The following is a 14363-nucleotide window of genomic DNA, read 5'->3' on the forward strand; positions in this document are numbered from 1 at the left end:
GGGTCTGGATAGATTAATCATAGATCTAGAGATACATGTATTTTCATCACTCACATGCACGTACATCGATATCGCGTTTAAAAAAAAAAATAAACAAACAAACCATTCAAAAACATTTACATGTAGGCCACATAAAGATGGGGTATAGATTTTGGTGAGGATTGGGTATAGAAATTTTATCCATATGTTATTACGGTCCCCGATGCCATTTCCACCCGTCGGTTGTATAAAGACCGTCGGTTATAGTCCTGTTAGATCTAGGCGGGTTTTATTTCTTTGGGCGACAATTTCTGTGATCGTTGGGCTAACTTATAGCATAATTTTGATTCAATCGGCTTTCATTTCTTTGTTAATATATGACGAATCGTGACGAAAAAGAACAAGCGAGATGTGGTTAACGGTTAGTCGATCGTCGTTTGACGTCGGCGGCGTAGCGCTTGATACGTCATCGAACAAAGATCAATGGACTCGAACATTTATCCGTTGCTAAAGGTAATCGGTTTTTTTAAACAGTTAGAATGACTTCGTCGTATCAATCTTTAAAGTCAGCGACTGTTTTTCGCCTGGTCAATAATACAAATTCTTGTCTGTATGACTGAGGTAACTGGTTATTTACGTCATCGACGGCGCATTTATGTAACCATTTTGGACAGAGCATTCTTTCGTTGGCATTGTATGTTATCTCTTTCCGCTTTTCAAAACTGTGTCATTTGAAAATAAACAATTAGGTTATTACTTCTCAAGACATTTGATGTGACACGTAGATGTAACATCAAAAGTTACCCCATATAATGAAGGGGTAGAAAATAAACCCAGGGTGACTAAACCAATATTCTTTTGAATCTTTAAGTAATGTCAAAAGTCTATTTTTAGTCCCCTACCGGTTTCACCGGAGGGAACTATAGTTTTCCTCTGCGTCCGTCAGTCCGTCCGTCCGTCCGTCTGTCTGTCCCACTTCAGTTTTCCACACTTTTTTTTTTATGCGTTTGAGGAATAATATGAAATTTGCTGAACAGCTTCAAAATGTCAAACTACAGACCAAGTTTACACTTTTGTAACGTCTGGTTGACATATTTTCGAGAAAATTAATTTTTTATATTCCACTTTTTTAATGTTCGGGTTCGTTATCGGGTTCGGTGTGTATTGAATAAACAAGGAAAATATGTAGTCAGTAATAATATCGTGATTTACTTGTACCATTTCTTTTATTGTTTTTAACAAACAAATAAGTTCAATCTGTATAATAGCGTCAAGCATTGTGTTGTAAATTTAATCGACGGGGTATTTTGTATTATTACAATCGGGTTCGCTATCGGGTTAGTCTGTTGATTCAGGGAACAGAAGACGGAAAGAAATGATATTCTGCATTACAGTGCATTGTTTTCACAAATTTTTACCAGCAAATACTTAATGGACTTGGCGAAATTACTGGAGATAAAATAAAGAGTATTATTTAACCCATTTTTTATTTAATTTCTATTTCAACTATGTAGTTTGAATTTCCTCTGTTCATCTATCTCTGATTAAAGCATAACATCTCTTTTATAATAGTTTTGAAATAAATGTATGCGTCGAAGCTTTCATAGAGTAATACAAACCGGTAGGGGACGTGTATTGCTTATGCAATACTCTCAAAATGCTTGTTTACTATGGAAAGCCTGTATTTCGACACTTTTTTTCGACTTATTTTCAGGCATTCGTTCATATCACATCGAAATAATTATATATTAATTCCGATGTTACACAGTCATGAAGTTAAAGTATGAAATCAATTCAGATAAATAACCAACCGCTCAGAAACATTGCTTAACAGCTTATCTTATTGATGGCATTTCTTCTTCTGGTCTCTTGTACAGATGCGCGCGCATAACAAACTATCATACTTAATATACATTTTAAAGATTGCTATAATTAACTTGGTAGCGTAAACATTGTATTACTAAATACATGTAAGTAATGGGTTTGAAGACTTTTTCGTCCTCTTAAAGTTATATATCAGCGGTCAAATATGCTAATGTTAAACCCGAAGTATATGCATCCCTACCGAACGAGTTTGTACAATTATGTTACAGTGTACGTGTGAAAGTATTTGCTTTCTTCGGGAATCTTTTGAAAAAGATATTAATTGAATTAATGTAATAAAAAGCATACGATACTTATATTTAGAATAGAAATAAAACATACATCTAAATATACACATCTAAACAATTACATTAAAAACTGGACATATTCGGAAAATATTACAATTAATTCTACATTAATATTTTCAAAATTTTCACATCTGCAAATGTAAAGTGTCAGTCAAAACTTTGTAATACATGTATATTACATAATAAACATCAACAAAGTTGGAATTTCATTCAAATTCAATTGCAATTCTATTTATAAATTGGCACATGAACGAAAAACGAAACATTCATACAAAAACACACACAAAACAATTCATGCAGCGTTAGTTAAAGATAATGCAAACATAGTTGCAAAAATGGTAGTCAATATGAAAAGAGTTGAGATTCCGTTCTTTTTTCCAGCAGATGTACCATCTTTGATCATCATCTCTGCAACATTGCTCCAAGTGCCATTATGGGCGTTAGGTTTGAGTCCAAGAATATGGCACATTATTTGATAGAGTTCAATAATAGCAATGGGTTTATTCGTAAAATTCCCTTTGAAGGCTAAAATGAACAAAAAAAAAATACAAATTATAGAGCACTGAATTAAGATTTTTAAAAATATACAACCGTATATCATTCTTACGTAATATGGTTTCTTTGTTCATCAATAACATGTATATCTAATATGCGAGTAAATGAAAGCAAATATGAATGAAATATTTATGTAATCATTTTTTATCACCTGGTCCAACGGCGCGAAAAATTCCCCTCATTTCTGGATTCACTTTGTCGTATCCGTGCATTCCTTTATATGACGAGAAAGTTATATCCTGTGATAAAAAGGACGTATGTATTATATCTGCATAATTATACATGAAACTAGTTTAAGTTTTCTCATTGGCAATATCTGGTTTGTGTAGTGTAAGTGTATAATTCAGGTGTGGACAAATATAATAAAAGATATGCCCATGACTTTTACACACAAAAAAAAATCTGCTGTAACTTTGAAATCTGGCATGGACACTTAAGGTCATAGTACATTATTTTCATACAAACACTATATAGGAAAGCATGAGCCTGCTAGAGCTTCAAATGAGAAAATAAAAGTATTATTCTGAACAAGACTAGCAAAAATCTTGACTTTGACTTAAAAGTAAGTTGGAAGATTGACTCGACCTACAATCTACTTTTAGAACCATGCGCGGATCCAGTATATTTTCGTAAATTTTACAATGTACATTTATTTAAGACGTTTGATTTTTCTAGAGAGGGAAAAGGTCCGGACCCACCCAACACCCCCCTCCTCTAGATCCGCACCTGAGTACATATTACATCCATGAAGCATAAACTTTGATACTTTTATATCAGCACTAAAATATTCTCGGAAGTTTCTGACGTCATCGTGTGCAGAATGTCATTTAGGAACATCATTTTGTGTATCAACGGCTGATGCATACGAGTTGTATGCCTTCTTTATTTTCAAATGTCAGTCGAAAAAACGAAATTATAAAAACAGGCTTAAAAAGACGAATAAGTTACAGTATCAATAAAATTAAATACATACATGTAATTTTAAAACCAAAACAAGAAATAAGTGTGAGGTGGGCTCATTTTATTTTAAATTTCCAATAGAATAGAGATTCATGCCAAAGGCAGGCACGTAGCATCAGGGGGGGGGGGGGGTCGGGGGGGGGGGGCCTGGCCCCCCACTTTTTTTCGCAGCAACAAATTTTTTAAAATCTACATATAAAAAAATGAATTATAATGGAGTTGGCCCCCCACTTTATTGGAAGTAAATAAGAATTGATATGAAGATAAGGAAATGAGGAGGGAAATTGAAGTTAGCTCCCCCCCCCCCCTCCCCCCAACGGATTAGGAATTTCATGATTTGGAGGGAAACAAATTTTGGTAGGGAAGAATTTTTTTTTTGGAAGTATAGTTTAGTTTATCCCCCCCCCCCCCCCAACCCACCCACGGATTAGGATTTTGAAGATTTTTGGAAACTTTGAATTTCCTTTTTTTTTTTTTTTGCTTGTCAAGATTTTTTGGATGGGTCTGGCCCCCCACTTTCAAAAACGATGCTTCGTGCCTGAAAGGTGCCTTTGTAGCACATTTACATACTTTTTGAACAGAAAAGTAAGAGCTCATGACCATGAGGCGAGCACTAAAGAACTTTAAACTAGGTAACTGAGTACCTTTGTAAATAGATTAACATTGCAGTTTACGGCCAAACCAAAGACATTTTGACATTATATGATTGATAAATGATTCAAAATATTTAGATCTAGCAAATAAAATGTCTCAATAAACTCTAAAATACACGAATAAACCATTATTTCAGTTGAAATACAACCCTACATTGCATTCGCTGCAAATCCACGGCGCTTTGATGAGCACTCCTTGGTCAGCCTCTATAACTATCGGGGCAGTGCGAGGGTGCCTCTTCAGGAAGTATCGGTCAGGAATAAACTCTCTTTTGTAGACTGTAATGTTGGATTTGTTTGCAGATATCAAGTCGTTGTAAACCTATCAAAGAATAGCAACGTCAAAAAAGGCAACTGCCTTGGATGTCCTTGGTTTGTTTTTAATTTGTTTGCTTGGGTTGTCCCAGTTTATGGACATTTATTTACCTTGTACGGAAATTGTCTTTGCGAAACAGCAATAAATTTGAACATGTGGTCTGTCTGCGTTATCAAATGAAATTACATAATAGCCTTTGATTTTAAATCTTTTTCTCCAAAATGAAAGATTTTGACAAAAGCGGATACTAATTTACAAACTTATTAAATAAGAAGCAAATAAAATTTATAAAAAGCATAATTATAATATCCAAAGCTTATACATGTAGTAGTCAATAACCCCCCAAATCTCTATATCTTTACGAAGGTTCCATTCATATATTCTTTAAAGTACTTTTAACTTAATACTCAATCTGATAAAGTGATAAATCTGAGGTAGAGAATGCAAACCTTTTCAAGCTTTCCTTCCATTGGCCAGATGCTAACGTATGGCACTTCCGGTAAGAGTACCTTAATGTCTTCTGAGACAAAAGCGTTTGTGATGTCAACAGTCTTGGTGACGTTTGCCATACCATGGTCAGAAATGATCATGATATTGACGTCATTATCCAGACCCGATGACGTAAGACTCTGTCTAAATCTGGCTAATCTATCGTCAATTTCTTTTAGCACTTGAGTTAGGTTTTGAGATTTCACTCCAAATTTATGCCCATAGTGGTCTGGGGCCTCCAGATATATGCCTATTCATAAATCACAGCTAATGAAAATCAAGCTTATAAATTTTGTCTTTTAATAAAAATGAGTAGATAATTATACTAGAATTGTTTTCCAAGCTCTGTCAATGATGTTAATGTTTAATTACTCTTAACCTATATCAAGTTCCTAACTGATTAACAAATATAAATTATGATAATTTATAATTTAAAGGTTTACGCAGTGGCATACATGACAGTAAAACTAGTTTCGATTTCTGCCTACCTTTAAACATATATCGCCACACATAACCAGACTATATATTTATGAATTATCATGTGACGATCACATGTACCTTATATAATAATAATTGTTATAAATATTCCAGCTTCACAATACAATAATACTATACCGATTAAATCAGCTGAGTTATTTTTCACTAATGCCATGGCCTGTTGAAGGGAATACTCGAACTGTGGAACCAGACTCAACTCATAGTGCTTGCAGTACGTGGGATTGACCCCTCTTATGGTCACCTCACAGCCCGGCCAGAAGTAAAAGAACGACTTCTTTCCCTATGAATCATACAAACAAATAGAAACATAAACGATGATCTTCAATATATATAATGTAACAAAACGAAGAACTAGCACATAATTCGAAACAAATTCATTTACTTAATTTCGTGTAAGAGACTTAATTTCAATTGGAAGATGCCAAAAAGCGTGATTGTAACAAATATAATGCAATAGAGCCACTGACAGTTCGAGCTATCTGAAAAGGCGAGTATATTGACTGGATGGTAAATGTAGATAATGCGATGAACTTGAAAATAGACAAAATTCTTAGATTTGTTACTTTTATCCTTCATATTTCATAGAGAGTGGTTGTTTTAAACATGATTTTTCATTGTGTTTACCAAAGATTTAAGCCCCGTTACACCCTATGAAACAAAGATATTGTTATGAAACATCATTAAAAAAAATTCATATCTTGAATTCATAAACCTATAGGCACCTTTCATTTACTAGATCTTGACCTTAACGTCTAGATTTTTTTAATCAATTTCAGGTTTAGGTGAAAAGCGCAAGCTTAAGAGTAATGAATTGCAATATTTATAGGTGAAGCTTTCGGCGGTGGGTATGCACGTGTTATCAGATCAATGTGGTAGGAAGTATATTAAATAAACTTGCCCTCTTTTCTGCTGTAACCCACACGGGTTCTGCATCATCCCACCACAGCGGCAAACTCTGGTCCGGATTAGCACCAATCAGGAAGCTCTTGTTTTGATTAACATCATACATGTAATTTCCTACCATTCCGTGGGATTCACAATGAAGACCTGTAGATATACAGAATTATTTTAGTTTGAAAAAGTTGTTAAATGTGAATTACTAGGAAATATGAATCAAGGTACAAGGAAAATAAAGAAAGAATATTACTAAAATCCTAGGATATTCAATGGGCGCTGATGCAACATTTAAGGAGGCTGGGAGGTCAATAAATTAAACATAAGGCCCCATGATCATGAATCAAACTTAGACTTAAGTCAAAATTGTACACTGTTAAATGCCTATTGATTGAAGACACTGATGAAATTGAAATGCTATGAAAAGGGACTTGATATAACGTTGTCGATTAAAACTTTTAACCGTCATTTTTCGATAAACAATTATTTTATGACTAAATGAAATTTGAACTTAAGTCTGAAATTTCTTCGTGATCCTAAAATTTGTCTTAAACTTTTACATATGATATATTTGGCCATAAACTAAATATAAATATTTAGTAAAGAAAAAATCTGAACATTTTAGCTTTAAAATTTCATCATTTTCCATACTATTATCTTTATATAGAGCTTTTCTTATTAGGGAGGCCAAAATAGCCTAAAAATGGTCACCACCATCGATCCCTCTTAAAGCAGGGAACGAAAAGGGAAAATGAATCATTTCAAAGAATGCTCTTTCCAGCATATATCGCATAAATAACTAATTTAAAGTCAAAAATAATAATTTCAGTTAATTTAAAAAAAATGACGTCCATGTTTGCACTTATTAACATTTCTAGAGCGCAATGGCCCGAGGCGTAGCAGCAAACATTGCAAGTGAATAATAAAAACTAAATAGTTTTTTTTTTATAACCGTACCTGTCATGGCTGAGTAATAGTTGGGATAGGACAATGAGGGATAGTCAGGTTGCAAGTAGTCCACTTTCACTCCGTCTTTGGCCATTTTTGCAAACCCGGGCATGTCCACATGATCGAAATAGTCCCAGCGGAAACCGTCCATTAGAATCACAATAAGTTTGGAAGTATACCCGACATGGGCACAGGAACACAGGAGCACAAACGTGAAAATAACCCTATCCATGTCCGGTTAATGCCTCACCTCCAACACACTTCAACAGTCAGGAAACGCAATCTCCGTCGACCTAGATCGCTTGGGTTTTGTTGATGGAAGCTACGGATTTGAAATTGTTCCGTAATATTGCAAATGATTGATACACCTGGGGCTCCGACCTCGGACATGTAACATGAAGCATGCTAAGAGTTTGACTTAAGTAGGGTCATAAGTAGGACTGAGTGTTTTCTTGTCCCAAGAGGTTACAGTTGTTTATCTATACTTCAGGTAAATAGACCTGGTGCACCTTTTTATGACCCACAGATTTGTACAACTCGCATGAAAATATTATGAAAACATATACTGAAAGAGTGACATCCGCGGATCCTGAATATATTTGTTTCCGGCGGGGTGGGGGGGGGGGGCGTGGGATATCCTAGTTTTCCGGGGGGTGGGGCCGAAACATTTTTGGTGTAATTTTACTTTGTGCCCTGACCCCCCTACCCACTCTAGATCCGTTATAAATTTGTCGGTTCAAAGACAGATACTTGAACTTCTTTAAGGTGTTCTTAAGGGTCATCTCGATCCTTTGTGTACATATTTGGTGCAGAGGGTGAAAACACTGACATGCCGAGAATTTTCGCAATTTTATACTCACATGCTGCCATAATTACATACTCTGTGACACAAACCCACAGATCATTAAAAAAAAACTATTATAATCGCTGCAGAGTCACCACGTGTCGTTTTGCATCAAATGAAAAGAGAGATATTTAGTAGAGTATAATTATTAACATGTAGATGTTTTAAAATAATGTTGCGTTGAAAGGTTGAGTTAAGAAATGTAATGATATTTGAAAAGTGTGATATTCATTAACATCAACTGCAAAAAAAAAGACTGATTCTTTTCTTAATTGGTACCAAAATGTTGATAGTGTTTACTACTCATATACGAATTTCAACCTTTTAAAAGCTTTTTCTTTCGCAACGGTAAATAAATCATAAACAGCCAACATTTTTCACTTTTTTTAACCACTTATAGAACAAAACGGTTCTCCCAAAAAACCAACAAACTCAAAAAAAACAAAAAGGAAAAAAGTGTATTTTTTGTGACTAAAAAAACCAAGATGATATTAATGTTTCGTTGAGTTAAAAAAAATCAAGATGGCATTTATGCTTCATCGTACTTCCTTTAATTTTTTATTTGTTACATTATCGATCGCAAAAAACAGATAAAAAAAACATGGCGAGTTTTATTCAGATAATAAATGAATGCCAACATTAAACGGGGTCAATAATTTATCGTACAAAACAAGTATCAAAACAGGAACTTCCTACACTTCCTCCAAATTTCCGACGCGGGTACAATTTTATGTTGATAATGCGCTCCGTAAAATATAACCTCTGTCACCTTCCTTGTGTCATTGTACATGTAGTGAGGTGAATGACAATTGTGATTATAGGACAGTGAATCCTGGGTTAAAGAACCGTTGGACGACCATGGTGCCCTATAATAATCTCTCCGGATTTTCACGATGGATATTTTCAATAATGTGTTTGCACCTGCTTTTTTCCCGGAACACGTCGGGATCCCGTCTGCTTGTGATACTCTTGGACGGGTTCCGTTGGGATTATCTGGAACAAGATGGGCACATGCTGCCTGGGTTTGGAAGCATTCTACAGCACGGTGTGAAGGCCGAATACATGATACCTGTGTATCCAACGCTGTCGTATCCTAATTACTATTCCATCATGACAGGTTAGAGGTTAAAGGGGTACGGTCACGATTTTGGTCAAAAATTATTTTTCGATTTTAATGTTTATAATGCTTCTGAAAGGCATTTTTAATAGGCGACCAAAATTTGAGTGTCATTCTTTGAGTTATGTAAGCGAGTTACAGAGCTTAGAATTCTTTGCTATGTAAACAATCCTTTTTTTAACATTTTGAATGTTGGAATGAAAATTCCAGGTTTAGACCGAAAATAAATGTGTTAAACGTTAGGAACTGTTCATTTATGTTATGAATGAATAAGAAGAGCTACTTAATTAGACAAAAACAGGTCACGAGCCTTGTTTACATGACAAAGAATTGTCATCTATAATGTAGAAACGATAACACTTGATAAGTTTCAAGATTTGCATAGTTGTCGCTCTTTTGGTTTAGAGATAAGGTCAGTGTTTTACCTTTAGTTAACCTCGCCGTAACTTGATCTGTAGATATGTTTTATCTCCAGAAAGACCAAGGAGTCCGACTTAACCAAACTAAGACCCATACGAATGAAGACCCCCCCCCCCCCCCACACCCTCCGAAAAATTCAAACTTATTAAATTTACATTGTTAAGTTATTACCCCTCCCCCAGCAAACAAAAAATATTCTCCGGACCCCGGGGAGAATTCTCTTGACTTCGCATAAAGATGAAGACATGTTGTTTGTTGTTACAATTTCAGGTGTCCATACAGAAAGTCATGGTTATGTCTCAAACCTCATGTTTGATGAAAAACGCGGTCGGAACATTTTTATGGACGATGCTAACTTTCCCCAAGAGAAGCACGAGCCTCATTGGTGGGACGATGCTGAACCACTGTGGGTGACTGCAGAGAAACAGGTAATGGCCTGTGGATGGGGGTCAGGTGTACTAAAATATACTGATTGGCATTTTGATGCGGCTTTCTTTATATTGGTTGATAAACATAACTAAATAGTATCTAAAATCATGTTTTTGTATCTTATGCATATGTATCGTTGAAGCATACAAAGCAGCAAGATATGCAGGAATTATAAAAGTCTGGGTGGTTAAAAAAGACAGACATAAGATACTCTAACTTTTGAAATTCTTTTTGTTTTCTGTAAACCAATTTTTTTTCGCAACGACTTTATTACGCAATTAACCTGAGATAAACTGGTTTGCAGCGACTATCCTTCGCGACCAACCGAGTCTGATTTACACCCGTGTAGTAATAGCAACCTTGTTTGCGGCGAGAAATATGCGCGAATTGAAGTTCAACTTGGCTCACATGTACATGTAGTTTTCATGATGAATTATAAAAATCAGCATTTTTTTTGGTTAGAATATTGAAATTTTTTTCTTACAGAACTGATGACAATTATTATCATTTTTAGGGTAAAAAGACATACTTTTACTACTGGAGGGAGTGTGATGTTGCCATCAGGGGAGTTAAGCCTACGTTTTGTCTACACAGACCAAAAGTGTCACAAATTCCAGAAATGCAGTATTCAATCCAAGAATCGCTCAATCTATTTCAAAATGGTTCTGCGGATTTTGTTGGTAATTTGAGATGTTAATTGATTTTTTATATACTTTATTTAATTATTTATTATACATGTGAGTGAAGATTAAAGCTGATTTAAAATTTATTGTTCAATTTAGGGTACGTCGTACATTATGTTAACAGTAAAACTAATTTCATCTTAATTTTGCATACTTTTTAAATATATAAAATTGCCATTTTATGATTGATTTTCATGGAAGTTTTTCAAGCAATATATGTTTCAAATACAATTATACTGTCAATAAAGCAATATTTCTGTACCTATGCAAAGATTTGCGGCTACAATTATATCTTAAGGTTTTTTTTTCTAGGGATATACATTGAAGCAGTGGACCATTATGGCCACAGATACGGTGTGGGTTCCAAAGAACTTAAGGATATGATCAAGAAAGTTGATGACGAGATTTACAATCTGATCAAACAAATGACGTCATTAGGGTTGGATGACGTCAGTCTGATGGTATTTTCTGACCATGGAATGGCAAATATTCAAGAAACGGTTGATTTATTTAAAACACTAGACATGGAGGATGTGACAGCATTAATTCCCGAGGGATCCACGGTGAAAATCTGGCCAAGGCCTGGTTTGATTGACAAGGTAAACTAAACTCGAGTATTGGTGTTCTCAGATGACAATAATTTTGTATCAATCGTCATCTTCAAAATTTTAGAATCGAAAAACTCTTGATTTACAAAGTAAGTAACTGGTTGGTTTTGGTTTATTATATCTCAATGTCGTATCTGATTTCATTTTGTTTATGGTTTCGTTCTATCACAATTTAGCAAACCCAGACAATAAACACGATGTTTAACAAATAAAGCAATTTTTTAATTTCATCACTGTTTTGTCGATTCTTACATCGATTACATTTTGTTTATTTCAGGGTTTAATTTGAGGGCGTATGACTACATATAGCAGCTTTACCTCACTGAACCATTTCTTTATTAGCTTTGGATTAGCTTTCAGAAACTTCCTCTCTGCGGGACCATAAAGCCACAAATGTCATTACTGGGAAGCACTTTTAATTAGATTTGCCTGAACTTTGTTTGCAATGTATGTTTAAAGAGGCATGGTCACGATTTTGGTCAAAAATTATTTTCCCGGTTTTTTTATGTTTACAATGCTTCAGTAAGTCATTTGTAATGGTCAACCAAAATTTGAGAGTCAGTCGTCGTGTTATAAACGAGAAACAGAGCTTACAATTCTTTGCCATGTAATCAAAGCTTTATTTACGTTTTGAAAGAAGTGAACATTTTAGTTTTAGACCAAAAATTAATGTGATAAACGCTACAGGTACCATTTATTTATAAAATACGCTCAATACGAAGGAGAACAGAGAGAAATAAGCTTGAAAAAAAAATGTGTACCGGTATATTGAACCAATGTAAACAAAACCAAGGTACGAGCCTTGTTTACATGACAAAGAATTATGAGCTCCGTGTTTTGTTTATAATTCACAACTGACTCTCAAATTTTGGTTTATCATTAGAAATGCATTTCTAAAGCATTATAACACTAAAAATAGACAAATGAAATTTGACCGAAATCGTGACCATGCCCCCGTTAAAGGAAATAGATTTATTATTTCTAAGAATATACTTTCATCTTAGTTCGTTTTCAAGACATGCATGCAAAAAATTAGTTAGTCTATCAATGTGTTACTTTTAACAATATTTATTCGTCAGATTGTTCAATAAATCTTTAAATTAACCATTAGATATACGACGCTCTCCAAGAAGTTGCCAAGAACGGTAAAATAACGGTGTACAGAAAAGACAACATACCTGAGCGCTACAATCTAAAGGGCCATTACCGGGTATCCCCCATCTTTGTGGAGGCAGATGAAGGGGTGTACATCACCTCGCCCTGTAAATGTGTGGGGTGTCTACAGTGTGTAAGTGGACGATTCATACCTCTTATAAATTCCAAAGATGGCAATGCCATTGTCATCACCTAGGCATTAAATAAAATTGATTTGTTTTCATATGTTGATTGTAGTTTCAACTTCCAAGTGGTGAATGTTTAGAAAATCAGTCTTCATGTTTTCTATTTTTGTTCAGAATATCGTTTATACCAGTATTCCTCGATACGATGGCACTGATCAGATGAAAGGGATGCATGGCTATGACAACGCTGACTCTGATATGAGAGCCATATTTCTGGCCTCTGGACCGGGTACGTACAATGTGATTTATATTCTAAAGTAGATTCAGCTTAAAAATATCTCATTCATCTGTTGCCCATTCCCATATAAAGTGAAGGGAGATTACAAAGTGCAAGTTCTCTCTCTCTCTCTCTCTCTCTCTCTCTCTCTCTCTCTCTCTCTCTCTCTCTCTCTCTCTCTCTCTCTCTCTCTCTCTCTCTCATATATAACAGCATTTGTAGAGAAAGACAATTACAACTAGCTATGGAATCCAAGGCCATATTTAGTTTTGGTAACATGATTAGCAAGTATAAATTGTCCAATGATAGTGTCCCCTCCCCCCCCCCCCCCCCCCCCCAATATCCTCGCATGTACATTTAGCCTTCACTGTTCCACATTCTCCTTTTTTCCATTGTATTGGAAGTTGTATCGGTAGTTTATAATTTTCCAGGTTTCAAAAAGAACTTCGTCAGTCCACCTTTCTATAATGTCGAGCTTTACCAGCTGATGTGCAATATCCTGGGGGTGAATCCTAACCCACATAATGGAACCTGGTCGAAAGTATCTCCCATGTTGCTAAAAGCGGAACCGGAGCGTTCAGATCATACCATTATGCAAGAACTGTGATTGTAGACTGATAAAGCACGAAGTTCGTTGATAAAGAAAACTTCGAAACTGGTTACATACCGGTATTAAATAATTTATTTGTATCATTTTGCCAAACGTGAAGGCTTTTCTATTTATTTGCATTCACGGTCAGTATATCTAAAATAAGATTTACACCTTTGTCCAAGAACACACATTATTAAAGAAGCATACACGTTCACACAAATAAGATTCGGTTTCTTTGAAATTTACTTTGCTAAAAATCGTATAAATAAATTAATATATTTTAATCAATAAAAAAATAAAGGAATCTTTATAACGAAATTGTTTATTTTGTTTGAATGTACCCTTACACTTGCATTCATGAGTATTTATCGAGACTGCAAAGTACACGTCTGAAAGTACACGAGAAGAACGGAGAAACAGTCCGTTATTTTAACTATCTAGTCTTGTGAGAATGGCTGGTTGACAACAATTCTAAACGAGTCATCTATGCCATGCTCGTACTTTGTTGTATTTAACTCGTTGAAATTCTGTTTATTGGTAACGCTATTTTTGGTTGCATTTGTAAAATTAGTATTTGATGAGCTGTACTAATTTTTTTTTTAATTTTTTCAAAATCAACAATTATGTAATAATTTATAGTCAATAAAAAG

General features: G+C 34.9%; 2 protein-coding genes across 2 annotated transcripts; one reads left to right on the forward strand and one right to left on the reverse strand.

Annotated features, from left to right (window-relative positions):
• Positions 1 to 955: 955 nt before the first annotated feature.
• Positions 956 to 7864, reverse strand: LOC128187323 (glycerophosphocholine cholinephosphodiesterase ENPP6-like). The gene is made up of 7 exons (XM_052857723.1): positions 7473 to 7864; positions 6520 to 6668; positions 5739 to 5901; positions 5084 to 5373; positions 4473 to 4640; positions 2857 to 2944; positions 956 to 2675 (listed from the first exon to the last, which is right to left on the reverse strand). Exons 1-7 carry the CDS (start codon positions 7693 to 7695, stop codon positions 2443 to 2445), a joined length of 1314 nt encoding a protein of 437 aa, XP_052713683.1. The 5' UTR covers positions 7696 to 7864; the 3' UTR covers positions 956 to 2442.
• Positions 7865 to 8863: 999 nt separating this feature from the next.
• LOC128187324 (glycerophosphocholine cholinephosphodiesterase ENPP6-like) lies at positions 8864 to 14309 on the forward strand. The gene is made up of 7 exons (XM_052857724.1): positions 8864 to 9424; positions 10115 to 10272; positions 10788 to 10953; positions 11269 to 11555; positions 12676 to 12852; positions 13019 to 13133; positions 13553 to 14309. The coding sequence occupies exons 1-7, from the start codon at positions 9166 to 9168 to the stop codon at positions 13726 to 13728; spliced, it is 1338 nt and encodes a 445-aa protein (XP_052713684.1). The 5' UTR covers positions 8864 to 9165; the 3' UTR covers positions 13729 to 14309.
• Positions 14310 to 14363: the final 54 nt, after the last annotated feature.

The sequence above is a fragment of the Crassostrea angulata genome, chromosome 6 (genome assembly GCF_025612915.1).
Source record: "Crassostrea angulata isolate pt1a10 chromosome 6, ASM2561291v2, whole genome shotgun sequence".
Classification (NCBI taxonomy): domain Eukaryota; kingdom Metazoa; phylum Mollusca; class Bivalvia; order Ostreida; family Ostreidae; genus Magallana; species Magallana angulata.